The 27580-nt window shown below is 56.6% G+C and overlaps 2 protein-coding genes across 2 annotated transcripts; both read right to left on the reverse strand.

Annotated features, from left to right (window-relative positions):
• Nucleotides 1–1618: 1618 nt before the first annotated feature.
• LOC128853086 (transmembrane protein 116-like) lies at nt 1619–12392 on the reverse strand. Its single transcript, XM_054075023.1, has 12 exons — nt 11901–12392; nt 11228–11271; nt 10177–10240; nt 9777–9917; nt 7252–7350; nt 6994–7049; nt 6753–6890; nt 6545–6587; nt 5429–5509; nt 4316–4469; nt 4105–4175; nt 1619–3034 (listed from the first exon to the last, which is right to left on the reverse strand). The coding sequence occupies exons 1-12, from the start codon at nt 11943–11945 to the stop codon at nt 2879–2881; spliced, it is 1092 nt and encodes a 363-aa protein (XP_053930998.1). The 5' UTR covers nt 11946–12392; the 3' UTR covers nt 1619–2878.
• A 3989-nt stretch (nt 12393–16381) lies between these two features.
• Nucleotides 16382–26772, reverse strand: GCC1 (GRIP and coiled-coil domain containing 1). The gene is made up of 3 exons (XM_054056212.1): nt 26706–26772; nt 24806–25864; nt 16382–20905 (listed from the first exon to the last, which is right to left on the reverse strand). Exons 2-3 carry the CDS (start codon nt 25850–25852, stop codon nt 19601–19603), a joined length of 2352 nt encoding a protein of 783 aa, XP_053912187.1. The 5' UTR covers nt 25853–25864; nt 26706–26772; the 3' UTR covers nt 16382–19600.
• Between the last annotated feature and the right edge of the window lie 808 nt (nt 26773–27580).

Raw genomic sequence — 27580 nt, forward strand, 5'->3', positions numbered from 1 at the left:
GCATCTGCGCGCTTCTGGGCTGAGAGGAGGAAAGGTTTGAAGCTTGGTGACGGCCTTGGAGGGAGCTGCCCTCTACCTGAGAGCACGATCCTGCTGCCAGCTGCCTTGGAAATGCATTTCTGGGAAGCCCAAGGCTGATCGCTGCTGCTGAAATTGCATTGCACCATCTGTCATTGTGGCCAGGGCTGGAATGTTTGCCTTAAGAACAGGTTTTAGGATGGATCCGGCAGCTTTGATACGCTCTCGTTCCTTAAAAAGCCCTGGAGCGTCCCTTTGCACGTGGTAGGAAAGTTGGGATTTCAGCCGAGACCTGCACGAAGCTGTCGGCAGTGCCCAGTGCCGATGGCACAGCGGCTGCCACACCGCCGGTCCCCATCCCGCGCCGGGGAGATGCCGGAGGCTCTCGGAGCTGCCTGAACTCTTCCTGCATTTCCCCCCTCCCGAACCAGGCGTGGATGGCGCAGGAACAGCGCGAGGCTGCTTGGTTCCCCACTGCCTTCAGCCTGGAAGCGGCCAAGCGAGGAGACACGGACGATATCTCCCAGTAGCAACAAATCCTCTACGATATTGCGTAGGGGCATTCCTGCCTGTACAGTGTATATTCTGTATATTGAGTCGGTTGTGCGCGTGCGTGCGATAGCTCTACGGTCACTGGGTTGGACCCAACCACTAATGTATAGTAGAAAATCCGAGTTTAAAACCTATTTAAGCCAAGCTTTGTCCTGGTTTTGGGGTCTCAAGTTGATTTATGTGGTTCAGAATGAAGTTTCTTTGCAGAGGAGCTGTTGAGCTTGGCCGCTCGTGGCCCTCAGCGTGGTGTTTTCATAGAATCGTAGAATAGTTTGGGTTGGAAGGGACCTTAAAAATCATCTTTTTTCAACCCCCCTGCCATGGGCAGGGACATCTCCCACTGGATCACGCTGCCCAAGGCCCATCCAACCTGGCCTGGAACCCCTCCAGGGATGGGGCAGCCACAACTTCTCTGGGCAACCTCTTCCAGGGCCTCACCACCCTCATGGTGAAGAAATTCCTCCTTATGTCTGTTTTCTGTCTCTTTTACGTCTGAGGCTCCTTTGCTCCAGGGTTCCTCAAGGCCAACTCTGCCCAGGGTGATGCCAACCTTCATGCTGCTACGCGTCCCTCTGCCTTCACCGCAGCACGGAGACGCCTGCGGAGCAGCCTGTGCCTGGGGTGGAGGGTCCTGCCATCAGGAGCCTTTGGAGCATCCACAGATGGATCCTTCACCGTGGACCTTAAAAGTAAGGTTCACTTCAGGCTTTTCCTGGGTTTTTGTACCCTTTGGGTTCTTGTGTGCTGGTTACTGTTGACGTTTGTGTGTCGTTTTGGCCCTTCTTGGCAGCTCTGTCACTGTTCCATTCCAGAAGAAAGATCTTGAAGGACTGGAGCGGGTCTGGAGAAGGGGAGCAAAGCTGTGGAAGGGTTGAGCCCACGGGTTCTGGGAGTAGATGAGGAACTGGATGGGTTTTGAGGTCCCTTCCAGCCCAAACCATTCCACCACTGCCTGGCAGAGAAGGACCTGGGGGTGTTGGTGGACAGCAGCTGAAGATGAGCCAGCGGTGGCCCAGGTGGTCAAGAAGGCCAATGGCATCTTGGCTTGGATCAGAAACGGCGTGGCCAGCAGGTCCAGGGAGGGGATTGTGCTCATCGACTCGGCATTAGTGAGGCTGCATCTCAAATCTTGGGTTCAGTTTTGGGCCCCTCACTCTACAAAAGACCTTGAGGGCCTGGAGCGTGTCCAGAGAAGGGCAATGGAGCTGAGGAAGGGGCTGGAGAAGAAGGGTTACGAGGAGCGGCTGAGGGACCTGGGATTGTTTAGCCTGGAGAAAAAGAGGCTGAGAGGAGACCTCATCACTGTCTACAACCTGAAAGGAGGTTGTACCAAGATGGGTGTTGGTCTCTTCTCCCAAGGAACAAAGGATGGGATGAGAGGAAATGGCCTCAAGTTGCACCAGGGAAGGTTCAGAATTGACATCAGGAAGCATTCCTTCACCGAAAGGGTTCTCAGGCCCTGGCAGAGGCTGCCCAGGGCGGTGGTGGAGTCCCCATCCCTGGAGGGGTTTAAAAGATGGGAAGATGAGGTGCTCAGAGATACGGTTTAGTGGTGGACAGGGATGGTTGGACTCGATGATCTCAAAGGTCTTCTCCAACCAGACAATTCTATGATTCTATGAATCATTCCCAGCAATGGCTTCTTCGTCTCCGTTGACGTGGTCTTGGCCAAGAACCTTCCCAGAGGCAGGAAGGAGGCACGAGCCACCTGTTCCTGCTACTCATGGAAGAGCAGCAAAGCCCAGGAGCACCTCAACCATAACACGTTTATTTGTAAGCCCTTTTTCCCGATCCCTGCGAGGAACTTGGATTGCTCTGACAGAAGGCGTAACGCTGAAACAAGACCAAACCAAACAGGAGGAACCACCACCACCATCCTGAGGAGTCGCAGCTTATGTTCCATTGCTGGAAGGGTTGGGGGTGGCCAAACTTCTCCTGCAGCATTGGAATGCTCGTGAGCCTGCAGGCCCTGCTGCTGCCCACAGCTAAGTCAGTTGTGGTGCGGGACATGGGCAGCCTTCTTCTAGAGAGCTCCTGTCCCACCTCCTATGGTCCAGCAGCTTCTGGTGGGGTCACTGTCTGCACGGTGTGGGTGGTGGGGTGTTGGGTTGCCTCCGAGTGGGCTTCCCACCAGGAGCAGAGCCACCTCAGCCCCCACCGCTGTCAGAAATGCCATCAGTTGGCACCATGCTCCAACTTTCCAGGCATGAAAGGAAGTCCAGGGAGATCCTACCCAGCTGCAGGGATCTGCTGGGAATGTACAACTCAAGCTTTGGACAACCTGGAGGCAGCAGGATGAGGTGACAACCTAGGGAACAGCCCCCAGGGAGTCATCGTAGAAAGCCTTGAGGCCCCGCGGATGCCACAGGGAGGACCTCTTGCCCACTGCCTCCTCTCGGAAGTTTTGCCTCAGCCAACCGTAGACCAAACTGTGCAGGAAGCCTTGGAGGGAGACGGTCAAAGCCTACAGGAGAGAACGCGATGAGCGCTGCCTTGATCTGCTCCTTGGAGGAACGCTGCAAACCCCATCACCCTCCGAGAGAGTTGGGGGTTGTTCAGCGTGGAGCAGAGAAGGCTCCAGGGGGGACCTTAGAGCAGCTTCCAGTACCTGGAAAGGCTCCAGGAAAGCTGGAGAGGGACTTTTTATACGGGCATGGAGTGATAGGATGAGGGCGAGCGGCTTTACATTGGAAGGGGGAAGATTTAGGTTAGACTTTAGGTAGAAATTCTTCACGATGAAGGTGGTGAAGAATGGAACGGGTTACCCAGAGCGGTGGTGGCTGCCCCATCCCTGGAGGTGTTGAAGGCCAGGTTGGATGGAGCTTGGAGCAACCGGATCCAGTGGGAGGCGTCGCTGCCTGTGGTACGAGTTGGAACTGGATGGGCTTTGAGGTCCCTTCCAACCCAAACCGTTGTATGATTCACTCCACATCCGAAGAGTTGAGGAGTGAAACGGCAACCACCAAAACGAGGACCGCCGTGCTCCTGCTCACCTTGCCTGGTTCCTGCAGCCCTCCCGGAGCAGCCCCCACCCCACCACCCGTCACGTCTCTGACGGCGACAAATGTCATAGAACCACAGAACTGTTTGGGGTTGGAAGGGACCTCCAAAGCCCATCCAGCTCCAACCCTCTCCCACGGGATCAGGTTGCTCGTCCTCATCCAACCTGGCCTTGAACACCTCCAGGGATGGAGCAGCCACAACTTCTCAGGGCAACGTGAGTCAGGGCCTCTCCACCCTCACAGGAGAACTTTTCTTCCTGAGATCTTATCTCAATCTCCCCTCCTTCAGCTTCAAACCGTTCCCTCTCATCCTGTCCGTGCACTCCTCAGCTTTCCTGGAGCTCCTTCAGGTACTGGAAGATGCTCGAAGGTCTCCTCGGAGCCTTCTCCAGGCTGAAGAACCCCAACTCTCTCAGCCTGTCCTTGGATGGGATGTGCTTCATCCCTTGCAGCATCCTTGTGGCCTCCTCTGGGCTTCTTCTAACAGGTCCAATTCCCCAGTTTAGAGCCGAGGAGATGGCTTTTTACTTACTGTAACAACATAGAGGACAAAAACCGCTGCAGGTTTGATGCTGGTGAAGGAGAGGACGGTGAGGAGGAAGGCTGCGGATGGAAGACAAAAGGAACGTTCCTCAATCTCCTACTCTGATAATGCTTCGTCTGGAACATCCCTCTCCAAGTGGCCGCGTCTCAGCCCATGGAGCACCCGGAGTTGGAGCTGTGGCGGTTCCCCCCGACCTCACCTGGTGCCCAACAGAGCAGGAAAACCAGCTGGAAGTAGTGGGAGACTCTGCTGACGCTGCCGATGCTCTTCTTCGCGAAGCCGTCCTTCTCCAGGGTCAGCAAAGGCGCTGCGGCGTTCCTCCGGCACCAGAGCTTCACCCTGCGGTACAGGAGCTGCAAGGCAGGGAATGGGGTCAGCGGAGGCACGCTGGGTGCTGCATCCAGACCCTGCACAGGCTGCTGCAGCTGGATCCCATGCTGGCTGCTGCATCCAGACCCTGCACAGGCTGCTGCAGCTGGATCCCATGCTTCCTGCTGCATCCAGACCCTGCACAGGCTGCTGCAGCTGGATCCCATGCTCGCTGCTGCATCCAGACCCTGCACAGGCTGCTGCAGCTGGATCCCATGCTCCCTGCTGCATCCAGACCCTGCACAGGCTGCTGCAGCTGGATCCCATGCTCGCAGCTGCATCCAGACCCTGCACAGGCTGCTGCAGCCGGATCCCATGCTTCCTGCTGCATCCAGACCCTGCACAGGCTGCTGCAGCTGGATCCCATGCTCGCTGCTGCATCCAGACCCTGCACAGGCTGCTGCAGCTGGATCCCATGCTTCCTGCTGCATCCAGACCCTGCACAGGCTGCTGCAGTTGGATCCCATGCTTCCTGCTGCATCCAGACCCTGCACAGGCTGCTGCAGCTGGATCCCATGCTCCCTGCTGCATCCAGACCCTGCACAGGCTGCCAGAGCTGGATCCCATGCTCGCTGCTGCATCCAGACCCTGCACAGGCTGCTGCAGCTGGATCCCATGCTGGCTGCTGCATCCAGACCCTGCACAGGCTGCTGCAGCTGGATCCCATGCTCGCAGCTGCATCCAGACCCTGCACAGGCTGCTGCAGTTGGATCCCATGCTCGCAGCTGCATCCAGACCCTGCACAGGCTGCTGCAGCTGGATCCCATGCTTCCTGCTGCATCCAGACCCTGCACAGGCTGCTGCAGCTGGATCCCATGCTCACTGCTGCATCCAGACCCTGCACAGGCTGCTGCAGCTGGATCCCATGCTCGCTGCTGCATCCAGACCCTGCACAGGCTGCTGCAGGACCCCGTGCTCTCTCCGCGCTGCGCCGCGGTCTTACCGTGCAGCAGCTGAGCACCAGCAGGAGGTACAAGAAGAAGATGATTTTCCCTTCCAGCCCCACGTCCTTCCTCGCTGTATACTGAAAGGTAAAGGGAAAGCAATGGAGCCACCGGCAGCTCCTTCCCCACCACAAGCTCCGGAGCCCAACTCCCTCCTCTCCACAACCTCCTTTCAGGCAGTTGTAGAGAGTAAGAAGGTCTCCCCTCAGCCTCCTCTTCTCCAGGCTAAACAACCCCATGGCCCTCAGCTGCTCCTCGTAACCCTTCTTCTCCAGACCCCTCACAGCTTCATTGCTCTTCTCTGGACACCTCCAGAGCCTCAACATCCTTCTTGTGGTGAGGGCTCCAGAACTGAACACAGGATTCGAGGTGCGGTCTCACCAGTGCCGAGTACAGAGGAGAATCGCCTCCCTGGACCTGCTGGTGACCCCATTTCTGATCCAAGCCAAGATGTCGTTGGCCTTCTTGGCCACCTGGGCCACTGCTGGCTCATCTTCAGTCGTTGTCAACCAACACCCCCACGTCCTTCTCCTCCAGGCAGCTTTCCAGCCACTCTTCCCCCAGTCTGTAGCACTGCACAGGGTTGTTGTGCCCCAAATGCAGGACCCAACATTTGGCCTTGTTAAACCTCGTGCCATTGGTCTCAGCCCATCTTTCCAGCCTGTTCTGATCCCTTTGGAGCCTCCCCACCCTCCAGCAGATCCACGCTTCCACCCAGCTTACTGTCATCCTCAAACTTGCTAAGGGGGCACTCAATGCTTTCATCCAGGTCATTGATACAGACATTGAACAGGGCTGGACCCAGTACCGAGCCCTGGGGAACCCCTCTTGTAACTGGCCTCCAGCTGGAGGGAACTCCATTGACCACCACTCTCTGGGCTCGGCCATCCAACCAGTTTTCCACCCAGGAGAGTGTGCGCCTGTCCAGGCCAGAATGGATGCAGCGGAGCCAGGAAGCTGCTCCTGTGCTCGAGCACGGACATCCCTCTACCCCATCCCTCTGCCAGCATCTCCCTATGCGCCGTAGATCCGCTGCTTCCCGGGGTCCTTTTGAGCCCACCCACCCTTGGAAGGGAAAGGGAACAGCGGTGGGGTCGGGCGGCAGCAGCGCTCACCTCGTAGCAGATATCCTGAGCGCGACGGATGAGGAGAAGGCAGCTGGAAGGACAGAGGAAGGTGGTGGGGTCTCCATATAATCCCTCACCCATCACTCGGAGGTGCCCTTTGCGCACCTCGCGGCGGATGCCCAAAGCCATCGGGAAGGGCGAGGGATGCCCATCCCAGCTCATCCCTTGGGATCAGGGGGTTGGGATGGCAGCGTACCTGGAGCAGTAGAGGCTGTAGGTCTCGGAGCGGTTGCCTTTCCATGGCGTGATAGGCTCGATGGGTTTTGGTGCGATATCGGTGATGGAGGTGCCGTGAGCGATCAGCTGTCCCAGGAACGTGAGCGCTGGCACCAGCCTTGCAGAGAAAAGCGGAGGTGAGCGTGTTTGATCCCATCCAGGGCTGTGCCGCAGCCCCATTCCAGCTGGAGAAAAGACCAGGGCTGCTAACTGGTACCTACCAGGCCAGGATGGATGGCAACCCCTGCCAGATGCTCTCCAGGCACCCACTCCTGTCCTGCAGGGACAAAACCACCGGCAACGCGGGGCTGCAGGTCTTGCAGCACCTCAAAGCTCCTGCCGCGCTCTGCCGGGATGCAGGGCAGCCGGGAATGGGCTGCTCTTCCATCCCTCTGCTGCTCCCGGAGTCCTCACAGGGCTGGAGGAGCCGTGTGTGGAAAGGGTGATGTTCACCTGCACCACACCTGGGGGCCACCAACCTGCAGAGCGGCCACGTGCCAGGCTCTCCCGCCACGGACGGTGCGGTGGGCTTCGTACGCGTAGACAATGACCATCAGGAACGAGACTGAGTAGAAGGTCTGGGATAGAAAAGGAAGAGTGGGCTCCTGTTGTACCCAGAGCTCCAAAGGCACCTTCTTCTCTCCTTGTCTTCTGCTCCCCAATATCCCACCATCCCCTCCAGGCAACACAGAAGGCTCTGCAGAGGGATCTGGCCAGGCTGGATCCATGGATGGAGGGCAGGAAGGCTCTGCAGAGGGATCTGGCCAGGCTGGATCCATGGATGGAGGCAGGAAGGCTCTGCAGAGGGATCTGGCCAGGCTGGATCCATGGATGGAGGGCAGGAAGGCTCTGCAGAGGGATCTGGCCAGGCTGGATCCATGGATGGAGGGCAGGAAGGCTCTGCAGAGGGATCTGGCCAGGCTGGATCCATGGATGGAGGGCAGGAAGGCTCTGCAGAGGGATCTGGCCAGGCTGGATCCATGGATGGAGGGCAGGAAGGCTCTGCAGAGGGATCTGGCCAGGCTGGATCCATGGATGGAGGGCAGGAAGGCTCTGCAGAGGGATCTGGCCAGGCTGGATCCATGGATGGAGGGCAGGAAGGCTCTGCAGAGGGATCTGGCCAGGCTGGATCCATGGATGGAGGGCAGGAAGGCTCTGCAGAGGGATCTGGCCAGGCTGGATCCATGGATGGAGGGCAGGAAGGCTCTGCAGAGGGATCTGGCCAGGCTGGATCCATGGATGGAGGGCAGGAAGGCTCTGCAGAGGGATCTGGCCAGGCTGGATCCATGGGCCAATGCCAGCAGGATGGGGTTCTCCAAGGCCAAGTGCCAGGTTGGACACTTTGGTCATAACCCCATGCAACACTCCAGGCTTGAGGAAGAGCATCTGGAAAGCTCTCTGGTGGAAAAGGACCTGAGGGTACTGCTCAACAGTGGCTGAACACGTGCCAGCAGTGGCCCTGGTGGCCAAGAAGGCCAACAGCCTCCTGGCTTGGATCAGCCATGGGGTGGCCACCAGGAGCAGGGAAGGAATTGACTCCTTGGTGAGATCAGACCTCGAATCCTGGGTTCAGTTTTGAGCCCCTCACTCCAAGGAAGACCTTGAGGAGTTGGAGCGCGTCCGGAGAAGGGAATGGAGCTGGGGAAGGGGCTGGAGCCCAGGGGTTCTGGGAGCGGCTGAGGGACCTGGGATTGTTTTGCCTGGAGAAGAGGAGGTTGAGGGGAGACCTCATCGCTCTCTACAACATCCTGGAAAGAGGTTTTGTTGAGCAGATGTCGGGCTCTGTTCCCAAGGAACAAGGGATGGGATGAGAGGAGACGGCCTCAAGTTGTGCCAGGGGACGTTTAGATTGGATATTAGGAAAAATTCCATCATGGAAAGGGCTGTCAAGCTCTGGCAGACACTGCCCGGGGCGGTGGTGGAGTCCCATCCCTGAGGGATTTCAAAGCCGTGTGGATGTGGTGCTCCGGAACGTGGTTCAGTGGTGGGATTGGCAGCGATGGGTGAAGGGTTGGATGTGATGATCTGAAAGGCCTTTTCCAACTTAAACGATTCTCTGATTCTACACCCCCCAGGGCCGTGCTGGGCTTTAGGTGGTCCGAACAGGGCTCTGCCCCGTGTCCTGTCACCAGGCTTGCAGCCACGGTGATGGTCGCCCCATGCATTATGCAGCCGGGCAGGTGGATATGTGCAAAGCAGAGCAAAGCTGAGCCCCTCCTGGTCCCTGAACCCCACGTGTGGCAGAGGCAAAGGCCCCATTCCCAGTGGGATGAGCGTTAAGGGCAGGAGGGAAACGGCGTTACCCACCACAGAGTCCCAGGAAGGCAGAGAAGGTTTCATAGAATCATAGAATGGGTTGGGTTGGAAGGAACCTTAAAGATCATCCAGTTCCAATCCCTGCCATGGGCAGGGACATCTCCCACTGGATCAGGTGCCCAAGGTCCATCCAACATGGCCTTCAACACCTCCAGGGATGGGGCAGCCACAAGTTCCCTGGAAAACCTGTGCCAGTGTCTCACCACCCTCATGGTGAAGAAATCCTTCCTTATGTCCAGTCTAAATCTGCCCCTCTCCAGTTTATAGCCGTTCCACCTCATCCTATCACCACAAGGCTTTGTGAACAGCCCCTCCACAGCTTTCTTGGAGCCCCTTCAGGCACTGGAAGGTCCCTCTAAGGTCTCCTCGGAGCCCCTTCAGGCACTGGAAGGTCCCTCTAAGGTCTCCTCGGAGCCTTCTCTTCTCCCCAACCCCAACTCTCTCAGCCTGTCCTCGGACGGGAGGTTCTGCAGCCCTCGCAGCATCCTCGGAGCCTCCTCTGGACCCCTTCCAACAGCTCCATCTCCTTCTTCTGTTGAGGATTCCACCAGGTTTGGTGGGGCCAATTCTCCGTTGGAGGAATAGCTCCGCACACCAGGACCCTCCAAGCCCACAGATGGGGCTCAGCTCTTCCCGGCAACACGGGAGGAGATGCCCAGCCCCAAGGTGCGAGCTGACCTCCACTTACCGTGGCCAGCATCGTTCCGTAGGGGCAGGCAGCGTACGCCGGGATGAAGAGCGGGGCTGGCAGCAGCTGGATGGTGGCCGTGCTCAGCAGCACAGCGGCGGCCAAGAAATCTGCCAGGGCGAGAAGAAAAAGGGGGCGAAGCTGGGGGACGGGGACATGGCGTTAGGTCTAATGGAAGCGGCAGCAGCTTTTCTCTGGCTCTGCAGAGCTGCTGTGGCCAAATCCTTCCCAGGGCTGGCCAGGAGTGGAGCTGGGACCAGCTGCTCTCCAGGGAGGCTGATGCATCCTGCATCTTCTGCCCTGCTTGGGTCCCACTGTGCAGGAAGCCCAGCAGCTGGTCTTGCTTTGATTCCGGCTCAACAGGGGCCAAAATCCATCCCCACATCCTGAGAGCACTCACCTGGATGTGGCAGCACCGCCTCTGCCAGGAGGTGACAGCGAGGATGGATCCGCTGCCCAGGAGGCTGGAAGAGATGGGGCTGGTGGTTAAAGTCATAGAATCATAGAATCACCAGGTTGGAAAAGACCTCTTGGATCATCGAGTCCAACCATTCCTCTCTGCCATTAAACCATGGCCCTGAGCACCTCCTCTGCCCATCTTTTAAACACCTCCAGGGATGGGGATTCCATCACCGCCCTGGGACGCCTCTGCCAGGGCCCAATGGCCCTTCTGGTGAAGAAGTTCCTCCTGATGTCCTGGAGAAACTTTGGGCCATTTCCTCTCATCCCATCACCGGTCACTTGGGAGAAGAGACCAAAACGCATCTCTCCACCACCTCCTTTCAGGGAATTGTAGAGAGCAATGAGGTCTCCCCTCAGCCTCCTCTTCTCCAGGCTAAACAACCCCATGGCCCTCAGCCGCTCCTCATAACCCTTCTTCTCCAGACCCCTCACAGCTTCGTTGCTCTTCTCTGGACACGCTCCAGAGCCTCAACATCCTTCTTGGAGCGATGGGACCACAACTGAACACAGGATTCGAGGTGTGGTGTCACCAGTGCCGAGTACAGAGGGGAATACCCACCCTGGACCTGCTGGTCCCACCGTTTCTGATCCAAGCCAAGATGCCGTTGGCCTTCTTGGCCACCTGGGCCACTGCTGGCTCACTTTCAGTCATTGTCAACCAACACCCCCACGTCCTTCTCCTCCAGGCAGCTCTCCAGCCACACTTCTCCTGGTCTGGAGCTCCATAGGGTTGTTGTGCCCCAAATGTAGGACCCATCATTTGGCCTCGTTATCCTCATGCCATTGGTCTCAGCCCATCTTTCCAGCCTGTTCCGATCCCTTTGGAGCCTCCCTCCCCTCCAGCAGATCCACGCTTCCACCCAGCTTAGTGTCATCCCCAAACTTGCTAAGGGATGGAGCAGACTGCGGGGCGCGAGCAAGACGAGGCCACGTGCGGGCAAGACACCGCTGCTGCCTCCGCTCAGCCACGACCGCGGGGCAGAACCCACCTCAGCAGCGAGGCCAGCAGGTAGATGCACGTCAACACGAAGACCTGAGGGAGAAGGATGGAGATGAGCGTGGGCTCAGGCATCCTGCGGCGCAGGAGGACGCAGAGCATGGCCACACTCTTTCCACGGGCATCACGTGGTGATGTGCACCCGGTGCCAGTGTCACCACGGAGCGGGCAGAGCCTCATCGTCCCCAAAAAGCTGTGCCCAGGGGCTTTTGGTGGTGGTGGCAGAGTGGAGCGGCCGGTTCCCTGCAAGCCTGCGTTGCCGCAGCGCGGGACGGGCTCCTCCGCAGTGGCTGGATGAGGGAGTTTCCCTGCTGCAGCCTCCCCAGCTCACTGCAGTGCCTCAGTTTCCCTCGCCCGGTGCTGGGGAGCGCTGAGAAACCATGTTCTGCTCTAGACTGTGCTGAGAGCGGCTCCAGAGGGGTGAGATGGCCAGAGACGGATGGTTCCCAGAGCCCTCCGAGTCATGTAGAGAGCGCGGAGCAGGAGCAGCCGACCCGAGAAGTGAGCACGAGCCTGCAAAGCCCTGGGCTGGGCAGCTGCGACTCCTTTGCTGTGAGCCAGGGGCACCTTTACAGCATCCCACAATCTCATGGCAAAGCCTGCAGTGGTCAGCAGCAGCTTTCCCAGGTTTCTGCAGAGGGATTCTTGCATGCACACGCTTGTACCTGGTTATCCGAGAGAGCCGATGGGTGTTCCTCTTCATCTGCCATGGCTGTGTGGTGGGAATCAAGAGCCTTCCTGGGTCTCCTCTGCCACCGGGCACAGCCTTGGGATAAGCTGTCAATGTTGGAGCGTCTTGCAGCGGAGCGGCTCCCGCAACGGCTCCACACGCCGTCTGCAAGGACACAACCTGGGCTCTGCCGGAGGAACCTGCCGAGCCGGGGCTGCAGGAGCTTCCAGATGGCAGTGCAGGCTGCTACGTGCAAGCCCTGCGAGCAGGGAGGGGATCAGCCCCTCGTGCCCGTGGAGCCCAGCGCAGCCTCCTCCGCAGCTCCCTCATGCGCGTTGGGGCCTGGGGAGGCAGCAAGAATCACAGAATCACAGAATCACAGAATCACCAGGTTGGAAAGGACCCATTGGATGATGGAGTCCAACCATTCCTAACACTCCCTAAACCATGTCCCTCAGCACTTCATCCACCCGTTCCTTAAACACCTCCAGGGAAGGCGACTCGACCACCTCCCTGGGCAGCTGTTCCAGTGCCCAATACCTTTTCTGTGAAGAATTTTTTTCTGATATCCAACCTGAACCTCTCCTGGCGGAGCTTCAGGCCATTCCCTCTTGTCCTGTCCCCTGTCCCTTGGGAGAGGAGCCCAGCTCCCTCCTCTCCACAACCTCCTTTCAGGCAGTTGTAGAGAGTAAGAAGGTCTCCCCTCAGCCTCCTCTTCTCCAGGATAAACAACCCCACGGCCCTCAGCCGCTCCTCGTAACCCTTCTTCTCCAGACCCCTCACAGCTTCATTGCTCTTCTCTGGACACACTCCAGAGCCTCAACATCCTTCTTGTGGTGAGGGCTCCAGAACTGAACACAGTACTCGAGGTGCGGTCTCACCAGTGCTGAGTACAGAGGGGAATCACCTCCCTGGACCTGCTGGTGACCCCATTTCTGATCCAAGCCAAGATGCCGTTGGCCTTCTTGGCCACCTGGGCCACTGCTGGCTCATCTTCAGTCGTTGTCAACCAACACCCCCAGGTCCTTCTCCTCCAGGCAGCTTTCCAGCCACTCTTCCCCCAGTCTGTAGCACTGCACAGGGTTGTTGTGCCCCAAATGCAGGACCCGGCATTCGGCCTTGTTAAACCTCATCCCATTGGTCTCAGCCCATCTTTCCAGCCTGTTCCGATCCCTTTGGAGTCTCCCTACCCTCCAGCAGATCCACGCTTCCACCCAGCTTAGTGTCATCCTCAAACTTGCTAAGGGGGCACTCAATGCTTTCATCCAGGTCATTGATACAGACATTGAACAGGGCTGGACCCAGTACCGAGCCCTGGGGAACCCCTCTTGTAACTGGCCTCCAGCTGGAGGGAACTCCATTGACCACCACTCTCTGGGCTCGGCCATCCAACCACTTCTCCACCCAGGAGAGTGTGCGCCTGTCCAGCCCGGAGGTTGACAGTTTCTGAAGCAGAATGAGAGTTTCTGAAGCAGAAAGAGATGCAGCTCCATGCAGCGGGTGCAGACGGGAGCATGGCCCTGCCCCGTCCCTGCACCTCCTGGCTGCAAAACGTGCAGGCAAGGACGGGCATCCCGTCTGCTGCTGCAGGCGCAGGCAGGCTTCTTGCTGAAAGGGGAAACTGAGGCACGTGAAAAAGGTCAGCAGGGCAGAGGAAGCCTGTGCATTGTGAGCTCCAAAGCTCAGCGCCCTGGACAAGTGCTACAACCGCAGCCTAGGCCAGCATGCCAGGCGAGAGCTGCTCTGTCAACACCGGGAAGCCAGGCATGAAGAGAGATGCAGTGACGGGAAGGTTTGGTGCAGCCACCTTTGCAGGATGTGGCCACGATGCAGCCTCACCGGCTTCAGACATGGTGCAAAGAAATGGGCTGCAGCTTATCAAGGGCTGTGTTTGGCAGGAGCTGGCACACGGCGGCGTAGGCACACGTGAAATGCTGGTAAAAACATACCCAGCATGGAGAAAGGGCACTTGTGGGGCACCGAGTGGAGCTGGGCTTCAAGGAGAGCTGGGCTGAGCTCGCAGTAAGGCTGAGCTCGCAGCAAGGCTGAGCTCGCAGTAAGGCTGAGCTTGCAGCAGGGCTGAGCTCGCAGTAAGGCTGAGCTCGCAGCAAGGCTGAGCTCGCAGTAAGGCTGAGCTTGCAGCAAGGCTGAGCTCGCAGCAAGGCTGAGCTCGCAGCAGGGCTGAGCTGGCAGCAAGGCTGAGCTCGCAGTATTGGATGAGCTTGCAGCAAGGCTGAGCTCACAGCAAGGCTGAGCTCGCAGCAAGGCTGAGCTCACAGTATGGATGAGCTTGCAGCAAGGCTGAGCTCGCAGTAGGGCTGAGCTCGCAGCAAGGCTGAGCTCGCAGTAAGGCTGAGCTTGCAGCAAGGCTGAGCTCGCAGTAAGGCTGAGCTTGCAGCAAAGCTGAGCTCACAGTAAGGCTGAGCTCGCAGCAAGGATGAGCTCACAGCAAGGATGAGCTCTCAGCAAGGCTCAGTTCACAATATGGCTCAACTTGCAGTAGGGATGGGCTCAGCTCGCAGTAGGACTGGACCAAGCGCACAGCAGGGCTGAGCTCACGGCAAGACTGGACTCGCAGCAGGACCGAGCTCGTAGCAGGGCTGATCTCGCATCAGTGCTGATCTTACATCAGGGCTGATCTCACAGCAGGGCTCAGCTCGCAGTATGGCTCAACTCGCAGCAGGGCTGAGCTCGCAGGAAGGCTGAGCTGGCAGCAGGGCTTGGTTCACAACAGGGCTCAGCTCGCAGCAGGGCTCAGCTCAGAACAGGACTCAGGTTGTAGTGGGGCTCAGCTCCCAGCAGGATGGAGCGTACAATAGGGCTCAGCTCCCAGCAGGATGGAGCGTACAATAGGGCTCAGCTCCCAGCAGGACCGAGCGTACAATAGGACTCAGCTCCCAGCAGGACCGAGCGTACAATAGGGCTCAACTCAGAGCAGGACCGAGCGTACAATAGGGCTCAGCTCCCAGCAGGACCGAGCGTACAATAGGGCTCAGCTCCCAGCAGGATGGAGCGTACAATAGGGCTCAGCTCCCAGCAGGACGGAGCGTACAATACGGCTCAGGTCCCAGCAGGATTGAGCGTACAATAGGGCTCAGCTCCCAGCAGGATCGAGCTTGTATCAAGACTGAGCTCACAGCAGGGCTCGACTCACAATTGGGATGTAGAGCAGAGAAACACTTCATCGCTGCAGGCAGAGAAACAGGACTGGAAGTGCTGGAAGGAAGCATTGGCATCCACAGGGACCTGAGGAAATCAAGGACTTCTTTGATAACTTTCGGATAGTTGTGAAATGAAGAGTGTGTTGATAAAGCAGCAAACACCCCTAGGGCCAAGCCATGCCCAGGACCCAGCAACAACCACCCCGCTGTGAAATATTTCCCATTCAAGCAAGTGGATAGAATCACTGAATCACTGAATCCCAGGAAATACAGCCTTCTCGCTGCTGCATTTTCTTTGCAATCAAACACCACGCCTCTGTTCCTCACACAAACCCATCCCTGCGGCAGAGGCAGGAGTTCCACACCCTGCTGTGGTGCTGTGCCCACCTCGGGCGACGCTGATGCTCGCCAATGATCCGACAGCAAGAACAGGTCAAAGCCACAAGCAAAAAAAGAGTTTACGCATTCCAACACAAGTTTTTGCAAGATCAGAGAAGGAGAAGCCTGCAGCCAGGCTGCGCGGGCTCTGGCAGAGCCAACACCACGCGTGGCATGAGGCTCTGCCATCCGGCACAGTGTGGCAGCGCCAAGCTTTGCAGTGGTGGCAGCGTGTTGAGGGAGAAAAAGAGCTGAAAAGCACACACCGCCCACCGACCCACAGACCACTTACACCCCAGGGCACCGAACGACGAGGAAGAGTTTGGCTTCCAGCAGGGTTTTGTACTTTTATTTCAAGGGAATTGGCTGAGTGAGGAGAGGAAAGGAGGAGGGATGCGAGGGAAGGTCGGAGGGATGGAGGGGTGGGGAGAGGGGCTGGAGGGGGACAGAGAGAGGAATTGCACTGGGAGAGGCGCACAGGCTGACTGCAGCGCAGGGGAATCGTGCTTTGGCAGCTCCTGGAGACGTTCTCCACAGCTGCCTCCAGCGTAGCTGTCCCTTTTTCCCCTCCATCAGGTGAGGAAATGCTCCTTGAACCCTGCTGCTCACCGAGTAGTGGTTCCGGATGGTCCCAGCTGGACCCCACTTTGTTCCCCTCCTCACCATCACCTCCCAGCTGGCCTGGACCGCTCCAGCTTCGCTTAGTCTGGCTTTCTCCAGCTTCACTGGTGGCTTTTCCTGCCCAGGAGCACAAGAGGAACGCAGGCTTGAGGGTGGGGAATGGGAATCTCGCAGCACTCCCAGGGCATGGAGCTGAGGGTCCTGCTGCTTCTGCCAAACACAGACCTCACCACCACCAGGGATTTCTTCTGGGTTGCTCTGTTCTCCAGGCAGAGGCTCTTCTGAAGAATCACAAAGCAGAGGGAGAAAAGGGATCCCCTCTCAGCCTGTGCAGCAAAGCAGGAGGAAGCATCACCACCCTCAGCATTATGGGAATGGCTCTCACTCCTGCAAGGTCAGAATTGGAGCAATCCCTGCTGTTTCAGACGCACCACTTGATTCGGGCTCACCAAATCGGGACCAGAGACCAGGCTCTTCTTGGCAGAGCCAACACTCCTGTCACTAACGATTCCTTCAAACCAAGGAGCCCAGGACCAAACACAAGGATGCACCATCCCTGGAAATATTCAAGGCCAGGTTGAGATGGGCCTTGGGCAGCCTGAGCCAGTGGGAGGTGTCCCTGCCCGTGGCAGGGGGGTTGGAACTGGATGATCTTTAAGGTCCCTTCCAACCCAAACTATTCTATAAAACACTCTGTGTAACCATTTCCATCCAGTTGCTTCCATCAGATCAGCACATGGAACAACCATCACTTCTCTCAGCCCGGGCTCTGCACAGCGGTGACGTCCACACCAGCATGGGGAACTGGGGAGTTTGTTATCCCCTCCCTGGATGTCCATCAGGCACCGGTTCTGCCTGAGAGATGTTTTCCCTGAGGAGTTTTGGAGGAGAAATTGGCACCAAGGGTTGCGTTAACCGAAACGCCGCCTTTACCTTCAGAAAGGTGGGATTTATGGAGTGGATTCGAGGGAACTCAGTCGTCGGTGGGACAAGGACAGCTGGCACAACACTGAGAAGGGAAAAGACTCTGGAGCGAGAAGCACATATCCCGCTCTGAGCCTGTTGGAGCAGTTGGAGCTCATCCACCCGGCTGAGCCGGTGTGAGTGTTGCGGCAGCCCGGCGCCAAGAGCTGCTGAATCAGCTCAGCTCCAGGACTCTGAGCAACCCCATGGCTTCTCTCAACAGGGCTTAATGTCCCTGTTTACAAACACATTCCCTGCACTTCAGGACTGGGAAGTCATGTTTTAGTAGCCAAGTTTTTATTAAAAACAAAGCAGGGGCAGGAAACCAAAACTCAAATGAGGATTTGGCTCCACAGCTGAGAAACCTCGAGAAGTTTCAGTCAGGAGAAACCAGTTTCCAGGGCTGTAGGCAGCCACCCAGCATCTCCGGAAGCAAAACATCCCTCCCTGGTTTTAAGAGAATAATGATCATTTAAATATCAGCTCGAACACTTCCTGATGGGTGCTTTTCCAGCTCTTCCCACCTCACAGAGACACTCCTTCTCATTTCAAATAACCTCAAGCCAACAGGTAGCACTGGACACACAATAGCTGGGATGCTCATTTTTCTCTGTGACCCTGCGTAACTGCGATTACAGAGAGAATCGAGGCGCTGCTCCAGACCTCAGGAGCAGTTCCCTGCAGCAGATGCTGGTTTGGATACAAAAACCCATCCCGTTGACCCACTAAACCTCTCCCACCTGCAGAACCTGCAGCCCTCGTGCGATGTTGCATTGCTACATGGACCAGACAGAACCGAGGCGGACTGGTGAGCCTGTCCTGCTACTTGCTGCTTCCCTTGAGTTGCTTTTCAGAGCCAAGTCCCATGCCAGGGCAGCATCCCCGGCAGTGGCTGTGCAGGGAGGGATGCTGCACCCCTGGGTGCCAATCCCTGGAGACTGGGAGACTGGTGGGTGACTTCCAGTGACCCCAGCACTCAAGAAATCAGGTGGGGAGACCCCCAGGGATCCAGTTGGTCCTCCCTTCAGCCAGGTGGATGCTTCCCTTGACTCAACCACCAGCCTTGCATGGGAGAGATGGAAGGCAATGGAAAGGCAACAGGGTAAACACAACCTTCCGAGCAGCAAAAACACAAGCTTTGAGGGTGAAACAGCGCATTCTCCTTTTCCAGTCCACCGGCTCTCAAGGCACCTGAGCACAGACTTCAAACAACAAAAAGAAAGTGAGGTTCCTACACGGAGAGGGGAGCATTTGCTCACGCCAGCATCGGTCTTACACCAAGCGTGTCATGCTCATAGTCGCAGCTCCCGAGGTCCTGACCCTCCACACAGTCCTCTCCTATTTCAAACCTTCGCTCCGCTTTCAGTCTCACAACTGCTCATGAAATACAGATTCTGGCCACCTTCCCACCGAGCCAGGAGCCCGCAGATCTGGAGCACAACTGCGAACAGCAGGGACACCAGTGGGAAGCTGTGGTTCAAAATGTTTGGCTTCCTTCCTGCCACACTCACCAGTTTGCAAGGAAGTTATGCGGGAGCTCGAAGGTCTACACAGCCACAGGCCAGACCTTCATCCTCTCGTGACGCTCACCGCAAGCCCAGTAACTGGGTTATGTTGCCCCAGAGTTATTCCCATCCATCCCTCGCTGCTGCTATTCCAGCAGGAAAAGGCATTGCTCCCCAAACCAACACTATGGAGCATCTCAAACTTCCGCCAAGCTCCCAAACACTCAGAAAATGATTCCTTGAAGGCTCCATGTGCCTATTTCAGCCTTCCCTCAGCCTGCAACACCCTGGTTCCCATCCCAAGCAAGGTCAGAATGCTCTGATATCCACTCTAAAAGAACTGGGACACAGCACGTGCTAGTTTGACGCTGCTGGGGAACCGCCGCTTGCACCGCTGCCAGTAAATCTTGAGGATTTCCTTCCTGGGAGACACCGGTAACTGCAGAGAGAACCCCTGGTCAGAGCACACGGTAACAAGCTCTGCCATCAGATGAGCCTCAACGCTGCAAGGAGCTGCTGGATCCCTTGGGATAAATTTGGCTCTAAGTAAAAAAGAAAGAATTTTAGAGGAACAGCTCAAGATTTTCCACATTTGGACGATGCTGGTGGTTAAGACTCATCCTTCTCGCAGGCTTTGAGCTCTTTGTCTTATGTTATTTTAGCACTGTGCTAAATGCTTCCCCCTCACCTTTACATCTTTGGAGTCACGAGCCTGCCTGGTGTTTGAACAAGCAAATTTCACTCCAACGGAGCTCCTCACCCTGACAGGGAGAGATGATGTTAAAAATTGTGTTTAAAAAGCATCAGTGTCTTCATCTTTTTGTTTTAAATCAAGTTCTGACTCAGAGTGAATCCTCACACCAGAGAGCACTGTGACCCTATTGGAACAGTTGGCACAATTCTGCTTTAATTTAATGCCAAGAGCACTGGTTTAAGCCCAATTCTTTGCCGAAGGGTCCCCGCTCCATCGCATGGTTGCAGAGAGGTGACACCACAGTGAAGTGGTCTTAGTTAATAATCGGAAGTGTGTTACCGTGCAAAAGCAGTCAGGAGTAGAAGTTACCATCTCATCTCTTCCCAGAAAGCCACCAGCTGCTGGAAGCTGACTGTTTGGCAATAGTTTGTTTTTCTTCTGGGCTGAAATGCAGAATAGTCAAGATGGCAGTGAGAGTCTGCTGGCGGCCGAGAGAGTCTGGCAGTGTCAGAAACCGATAGACAATGTTCTTGAGGTACTCCAGGTTGGCTCCCTCTCTGCTCTTGTCTCTGAAGTTCTTCTCAATTTCACTTTGCAGAGTGGATACCTCTTCCCGGTGCTTCTCCTCCTCAGCCAAGACTTTCTCCCGAAGTTGATGTAATTGCATTTCCAGCTTGTGCTTCTGCTTCCTCAGGGCGACAATTTCTACTTCTTTGCGAGCCAGCTGCTCTGCGTACAAGAAGAAGGTGGGCTCACCGCTGGTGGAGAGATGAAGAGCCTGGGGGAGAATCTCGGAGGCATCATTACCTAGTGAGTCACGGCCAGTACCGTCAGTCCCTGATGCCAGGTAGTTTTTGGATCCTTGGACCCCATGAGGAAACGCGACAGATCTCAGCTGCTCCAGCTCTTGGTCCTTTTCCGCCAGCACAGCCAGTGCGCGGTCCCGCTGCTTGTGCATCTCCTCCTCCAGCTTCAGAGCCCGTTCTCTGTACTCTAACTGGCATCGTTCTAATTCCTGCCTATGGATTTGCTGCAGCTGGGACAACTCTTGCTTCTTGGCTTCCATGTCATGCTGGTGCTGCTTCTCCATTTCATCAGAGGAGACCTGGAGCACGATGTATTTCTCCTTCAGGTCAGCCAGCTGCTCCTGAGCTTCCTCTAGTTCTTTAGCCAGATTGCCATCTTTGGCTGACTTGTTCTTGAGGACCACTTGCGCCCTCATCTTGTACCTTTCAAACTCTTCCTTCAGCTGCTTCAGCTCCTGCTGATAGTACAAAGCAGTGGCCTTCTCCCCATCCCCGGTCTCAGTGTTTTTCGGCAGCTCCAGCTCGCACAGCTTCTCGATGTCCAGAGTGGGTTGGCTCTTCTTGGCTGCTGCCTGCAAGAGTTTCTTCAGCTTCTCCATTTTATCTTTCAGAACGTTAACATCAAGATTGGCTTCTTCGATGTGAACATCAAGAGGGGATCGGCTGGATGCAGCGATGGCCAGGGTTTTGTTCTCTAGGTCCAGTTGTGCGATGCGGTCCTTTAGCTTCTGAATGATCGCTTGGTCTTTCTGCTTGGCTTTTTCATACGTGCCAAGAAGTTCTGACACTTCGGAGACTTGGCCCTCCAAGTCGGCCACGCGCCGCTCCTCCATCTGGGCGTGCTGGCGGAGCTGCTCCTCTGCCTGTGTGGTCTGAGAACAGAGAGAGATGCGAGGGTTTGAATTACAGAATGATGGAATTGCTTGGGTTGGAAAAGACCTCCAAGCTCATCGAGTCCAACTGTCAGCCCAACCCCACTGTGCCAACTAAACCATGGCCCAAAGTGCCAGGTCTACACATATTTTGAACACTTCCAGGGGTGAAGACTCCACCACTGCTCTGGGCAGTCTCCGCCAGTGCTTCACCACAATTTCAATACAGATATTTTTCCCAATATCCAATCTAAACCTCCCCTGGTGCAACTTGAGGCCATTTTCTCTTGCCCCATCCCTTGTTCCTGGCGAGTAAAGCCTGATCCCTGCCTGACTCCAATTCCTTTCTGGAAGCTGCAGAGAGTGACAAGGTCTCCCCTGAGCCTCCTCTTCTCCAGACTAAAGAACCGGGATAAGAGAGTTTGTCTTGTTCAGCCTGGAGAAGAGAAGGCTCTGAGAAGATCTTGTAGCAACCTTCCAATACCTGAAAGGGCTACCAGAAAGCTGGAGAGGGGCTGTCCACAAAGGCTTGTGGTGATAGGACGAGGGGCAATGGGGATTAACTGGGGAGGAAAAGATTTAGGCCAGACATTAGGAAGAATTTCTTCACCATGAGAGTGGTGAGGCACTGGAACAGTTTGCTCAGAGAAGTCGTGGCTGCCCCATCCCTGGAGGTGTTCCAGGCCAGCTTGGATGGGCCTTGGGCAGCCTGATCCAGTGGGAGGTGTCCCTGCCCATGGCAGGGGGTTGGAGCTGGATGATCTTTAAGGTCCCTTCCAACCCAAACTATTCTATGATTCTAACCCCAGGTCCCTCAGCTGCTCCCAGAACCTCTGGGCTCCTGCCCCTTCCCCAGCTCCGTTCCCCTTTCCGGATGTGCTCCAGCCCCTCAAGGTCTTTCTTGGAGTGAGGTGCCCAGAACTGAATCCAAGATTCGAGGTGCAACCTCCCCAGTGCCGAGTCCAGAGGAATGATGATCCCTGCCCTGGTCCTGCTGGCCATCCTGTGGCTGATCCAAGAATAGAATCATAGAATAGTTTGGGTTGGAAGGGACCTTAAAGATCACCTAGCTCCAACCCTGGTGAGTAAAGCCTGATCCCTGCCTGGCTCCAATTCCTTTCTGGAAGCTGCAGAGAGTGACAAGGTCTCTCCTGAGCCTCCTCTTCTCCAGACTAAAGAACCGGGATAAGAGAGTTTGTCTTCTTCAGCCTGGAGAAGAGAAGGCTCTGAGAAGATCTTGTAGCAACCTTCCAGTACCTGAAAGAGGCTCCAGGAAAGCTGGAGAGGGGCTGTCCACAAAGGCTTGTGGTGATAGGACGAGGGGCAATGGGGATTAACTGGGGAGGAAAAGATTTAGGCCAGACATTAGGAAGAATTTCTTCACCATGAGAGTGGTGAGGCACTGGAAAAGTTTGCTCAGAGAAGTCGTGGCTGCCCCATCCCTGGAGGTGTTCAAGGCCAGGTTGGATGGGCCTTGGGCAGCCTGATCCAGTGGGAGGTGTCCCTGCCCATGGCAGGGCGTTGGAACTGGATGATCTTTAAGGTCCCTTCCAACCCAAACTATTCTATGATTCTAACCCCAGGTCCCTCAGCTGCTCCCAGAACTCCTGGGCTCCAGCCCCTTCCCCAGCTCCGTTCCCCTTTCCGGATGTGCTCCAGCCCCTCAAGGTCTTTCTTGGAGTGAGGTGCCCAGAACTGAATCCAAGATTCGAGGTGCAACCTCCCCAGTGCCGAGTCCAGAGGAATGATGATCCCTGCCCTGGTCCTGCTGGCCACCCTGTGGCTGATCCAAGAATAGAATCATAGAATAGTTTGGGTTGGAAGGGACCTTAAAGATCACCTAGCTCCAGCCCTGGTGAGTAAAGCCTGATCCCTGCCTGGCTCCAATTCCTTTCTGGAAGCTGCAGAGAGTGACAAGGTCTCTCCTGAGCCTCCTCTTCTCCAGACTAAAGAACCGGGATAAGAGAGTTTGTCTTCTTCAGCCTGGAGAAGAGAAGGCTCTCAGAAGATCTTGTAGCAACCTTCCAGTACATCCCACTAGATCAGGATGCTGTTTGCCTTCCTAGGTCACCTTAACGCTCTGGGCAGGAGGTCAGCGCTTACAGAGGGTGTTTAATTCTGCTGAACTCCAAACACATGCAAGGCCATCCTTACCCCTAGAATCCTCCACAAGCCACCACACTGGCTTGCCCTGTTGGATATTTATTTGGGGATAGAATAAACTTGAAGTATTTCTGCTGTTCCCTGCTCCGCAGAGTTCCTCCTAGCAGCATTATCCGTGCTACTGTAGGAGTGCTGATGGTGGGAAGCAGCAAACACATATCACAAAGCTTTGTAGCTTGTTTTAAAGCTCTCAAGCTACATCTTAACTCCAATTTACTGAAACGCTTTGTTGCACTGACATCATTCAGTGGTTTCTGAGCAGCTACAGCAAGCACACGGTGCTCACGGCTTTTGCAACAACTGAGATCCAGCTGCCTCTCAATCGCTCTGGATGACGGCAGCGCTTGAGAGTTCACCGCTGTGGATTAAAACACACGCATTGTCAGGTCACCTCTGCCTCTGTCAGAGAGAAATCCTAAGAGATCACTTCCAAAAAAGAGGAGAAGTGCACTAAATCAGCCTGATGCTTCGGGTTAGAAAGAAGACTGCAAGGAGAGGAGGAAGATCCCGTTCCAGAGCATTTCCAGCTGTGGCTTTAGTTGGTGCCAACCCCCTGATGCCAACTACGAGCACATTACCCCACAACCCGCAGAGTTAAATGAATCATAGAATAGTTTGGGTCGGAAGAGACCTTAAAGATAATCCAGTTCTACCCCCCTGCCATGGGCAGGAACACCTCCCACTGGATCAGGGGCTCCAAGGCCCATCCAACCTGGCCTGGAACACCTCCAGGGATGGGGCAATCGCCGCTTCCCCAGGCAACCTGTTCCAGGGTCTCACCACTCTCATTGTGCAGAAATTCCTCCTTATGTCCAGTCTAACTCTGCCACTCTCCAGTTTATACCCACTGCCCCTCGTCCTATCACTCCAAGCCTTTGTGAACAGTCCCCCTCCAGCTTTCTTGGAGCCCCTTCAAACACTGGAAGGTCACTATAAGGTCTTCTCAGAGCCTTCTCCAGGCTGAACAACCCCAACTCTCAGCCTGTCCTCGGACGGGAGGTGCTCCAGCCCTCGCAGCATCCTTGTAGCCTCCTCTGTACCCGTTCCAACAGCTCCATCTCCTTCTTCTGTTGAGGATTCCCGAACTGGACACAATCCTCCAAATGAGGTTTCTCCAGAGAGGAGCAGAGGAGCAGAATCCCCTCCCTCCCTGCTGGCCACGCTGCTTTGGATGCAGCCCAGGACACAGTTGGCCTTCTGGGCTGCAAGTGCATGTTGCCGGCTCATGTCGAGCTTCTCATCAACCAGTTCCCCTTTTCCACCACATCCCCCTTCTAGCTTTTTGCTTTCCTGTGTGCACACAGGCCTTTCTCCTGGAGCACTCTGAGCTTCATCAGGTCAATTAGAATGTATTCCCTTTTTGAGAGCTCCTATAATTGCAGCTTGCGTTGCACTCACACACCTCACAGAGAGAAGACCTCGCTCAGAGGAAGGGTCTTTCCTCCCAAGCCACTGTCATACCAGGTGGGAAAATATTCAGGGACACTGTGGAGGATGGTGACCATGGAGTCACCTCCAAGACTTCTCCTAAATCCAATGGTCACCACCCCTGAGCAATGACTTACACGCTGTGTCACACATAGCTTTTATTTGTCTTGGGGAATATAATCCCATCTAAGACACGATACCCTTATTTATCCCAATCTTCCTGGACTCTGCAGGACTGGGAAGAGAATTTGTGCTCCTCTAGCCTCAAACCCTGACAATCCATCCCACAAGACCCAGAGAAGGAATTACCTTCTTCATCTCCTGCAGCAGCTGTGCTTGGAAATGGTTCTTGAGGCTGGTTATCTCCTCCTGCAGATCCTGGATCCGAGGGTCTGACTTGTTGCTCTCCTCCTGAACAGCTTGCAGCTGTCTCTTCAGGTCCTCCACCTCCTGGCTCAGCTGCTTGATCCGCAGCTCGTAGCCCTCTGCGCGGTCGGCCATACAGGCCCTGCCAGCCAACGCTGCCCTGGTCTCCTCCAACTTCAGCTCTGCGTCTTGGCGCAAAGTCCTCTCGCTCTGGAGCAGCTTCTGCAGCTCCCGCAGCATAACAGCGTGGTCGCTCTCCTCCTGGGCTCGGTCGTGCTGCTGCGTGATCAGACGGGCTTTGGTCTCAGCTAGCTGGTCCCGGACAGATTTCAGCTCCATTTCCAACCTCTCGATCTCCTCCTCTGCTTTCTTAATGGCATCATCCAGGTCCTGCTTCATTTTCTTCTTGTCTGCTTGGTAGGAGGCTTCCATGCGGGATTTCTCCTGCGTGACTGTTGATAGAGCACTGGTCAAGGTGGCCAACTGAGTCTTCAGCTGGAGCACTCTTCTATCCGCCTCGTTCGCAGCGGGTGACACATCCCCACTACCGGTGCTGACACCACTCTCTGAACCACTCGTCTCTTCCGATTTCAGAGAGGAGGCAGCGGCCATGGGCTTCTCATCCTCAGGTCCCACTTCACCCTTGGTACTGGCCAGACTGGCAGCAGTGTCTGCGCTGGTGGCTGTCCCTGCGCTGTCCTCACTGTGAACTGAGCTCCTGTCATCGGCGGCATCGGGGAAGGAAGAACCTGAGCTGGCAACCGTCGCCGGCTGAACGCTGCTCAAGCCAACATCTGCCTCATGAGACACAGACAATACTTTCAAGCTGGCTTCCAAGGCTTCCTTCTCCTTGAGCAGGCTCTTGTAGGCTCTGACAACATCCTTCAGGCGAACCTGGTACTGAAGAAGCTGCTTCTTCTGCGAATCAATCGTCTCCAGGAGATCTTTTTTACTTGGGCCACCTCCGAAATTCATGCCAAACTTCTCCATCACTCATGCAATCTGAAAGGAGAAAAACAGCACAAAGGCTGAACGAGCAGCAAAGAGAAACATACAATTGGCAGGACCACAACAGTCAGAGCCCTCTGCAGAGCCTTCCTGCCTCCATTCATGGATCCAGCCTGGCCAGATCCCTCTGCAGACCCTTCCTGCCCTCCATCCATGGATCCAGCCTGGCCAGATCCCTCTGCAGACCCTTCCTGCCCTCCATCCATGGATCCAGCCTGGCCAGATCCCTCTGCAGACCCTTCCTGCCTCCATCCATGGATCCAGCCTGGCCAGATCCCTCTGCAGAGCCTTCCTGCCGCCATCCATGGATCCAGCCTGGCCAGATCCCTCTGCAGACCCTTCCTGCCCTCCATCCATGGATCCAGCCTGGCCAGATCCCTCTGCAGACCCTTCCTGCCCTCCATCCATGGATCCAGCCTGGCCAGATCCCTCTGCAGAGCCTTCCTGCCCTCCATCCATGGATCCAGCAGCTGTGGGGCAAGGGAAGGGGGGGCAGCTGTGGGGCAAGAGAAGGGGGGCAGCTGTGGGGCAAGAGAAGGGGGGCAGCTGTGGGGCAAGGGAAGGGGGGCAGCTGTGGGCAAGGGAGTCAAGTAGGGCTGATACTGTGTGGGGCAGGAGGGGCCCGCGGTTCAGGGCTGGGGGGGCTGACGGGCCGTGGGGCGAGGCGGGGTTCTGTGCAGTGGCGGACAGGCCGGTGGAGCAGCAAAGACCGCGGAGACGAGGTTCCCGGTCCCGGAGGGTCGCGGAACCCGGAGGGTCGCACCGGGACGGAGCCGTTTCCAAGACAACCCACGCCGCCTCCCCCCCCCCCCCCCCCCCCCCCCGCAGGCCTTACCTCTGCGCGGCGTCCGCCGCTTCCGCCCCGGCACTGTTCACGAGCCACTTCCGGCCCGCGCATGCGCACCAGGGGAAGGAGGGGGCCAATCGCCAGAGGGGGAGGGGCTTGTCAGTGAGGAGCGGGGCCTGATAGCGGGGCGGGGCCTAAGGGGGAGGGACGGGGCCTGACAGCAGGGCGGAGGGGGTTCGAGTGGGGGCGTGGCCAAACAGCAACGTGGGGAGAGGCCTGACGCCAGAAGGGCGTGGCCTGGCTGAAGGGGCGTGGCCTGACTACAAGGGCGTGGTCTGATTCTTAAGGGGCGTGGCCCAGCACAAGCAGGGCCCGGATTGACGGGGGCGTGGTCTAGATGCAAACAGGCGTGGCCTTGTACCGGAGGGGCGTGGCCTGGCTGCGAGTGGCATGCCCTTGTTAATGCGGTGGGTGTGGCCTGGCTGTGGGGGCGTGGCCCGGGTATGAGGGATGTGGTCTGGCTAAGAGAGGCATGAACTGTCTGTGGAGTGGGCGTGGCCTGTATAGGAGGGCGTGGTCTGTCAGCAGAGGGGCGTGCCCTGTCTGAGGGCTTGGTCTGACACTTAGGGGCGTGGTCTTGCTACCGCGGTGAGAGTGGTCTGGTTGAAGGTGGGCTTGGCCTTTCATCGAGGGGCGTGGCCTGTCCATGGAGGCGTGGTCTAGACACAAAGGGGGCGTGGCCTGGCTACGGGGGCGTGACCATCTCACAGACATGGGCGTTGTCTGGCTGCGGGTGGGCGTGGTCTTTCAGCGGGAGGGGCGTGGTCTGCCCATGAAATGGCGTGGTTTGGCTGCAGGGGTAAGGCCTTCTCACAGCGGTGGGCGTGGTCTCACGCCCGGGGCGTGGCCTTCATCTCGCGCTC

The sequence above is a fragment of the Cuculus canorus genome, chromosome 1 (assembly GCF_017976375.1).
Source record: "Cuculus canorus isolate bCucCan1 chromosome 1, bCucCan1.pri, whole genome shotgun sequence".
In the NCBI taxonomy this organism is placed as follows: Eukaryota; Metazoa; Chordata; class Aves; order Cuculiformes; family Cuculidae; genus Cuculus; species Cuculus canorus.

Coding starts and splice junctions, on each gene's coding strand:
- LOC128853086 (XM_054075023.1), bottom strand. CDS start 11,945: ATGGCAGATGAAGAGGAACACCCATCGGCTCTCTCGGATAACCAG. Junction 11,272..11,900: donor CGGCTCTCTCGGATAACCAG/GTACAAGCGTGT, acceptor CTTCTCCCTCAG/GTCTTCGTGTTGACGTGCAT. Junction 7,050..7,251: donor GGCACGTGGCCGCTCTGCAG/GTTGGTGGCCCC, acceptor TTGTCCCTGCAG/GACAGGAGTGGGTGCCTGGA.
- GCC1 (XM_054056212.1), bottom strand. CDS start 25,852: ATGGAGAAGTTTGGCATGAATTTCGGAGGTGGCCCAAGTAAAAAAGAT. Junction 20,906..24,805: donor TGCTGCAGGAGATGAAGAAG/GTAATTCCTTCT, acceptor CTCTGTTCTCAG/ACCACACAGGCAGAGGAGCA.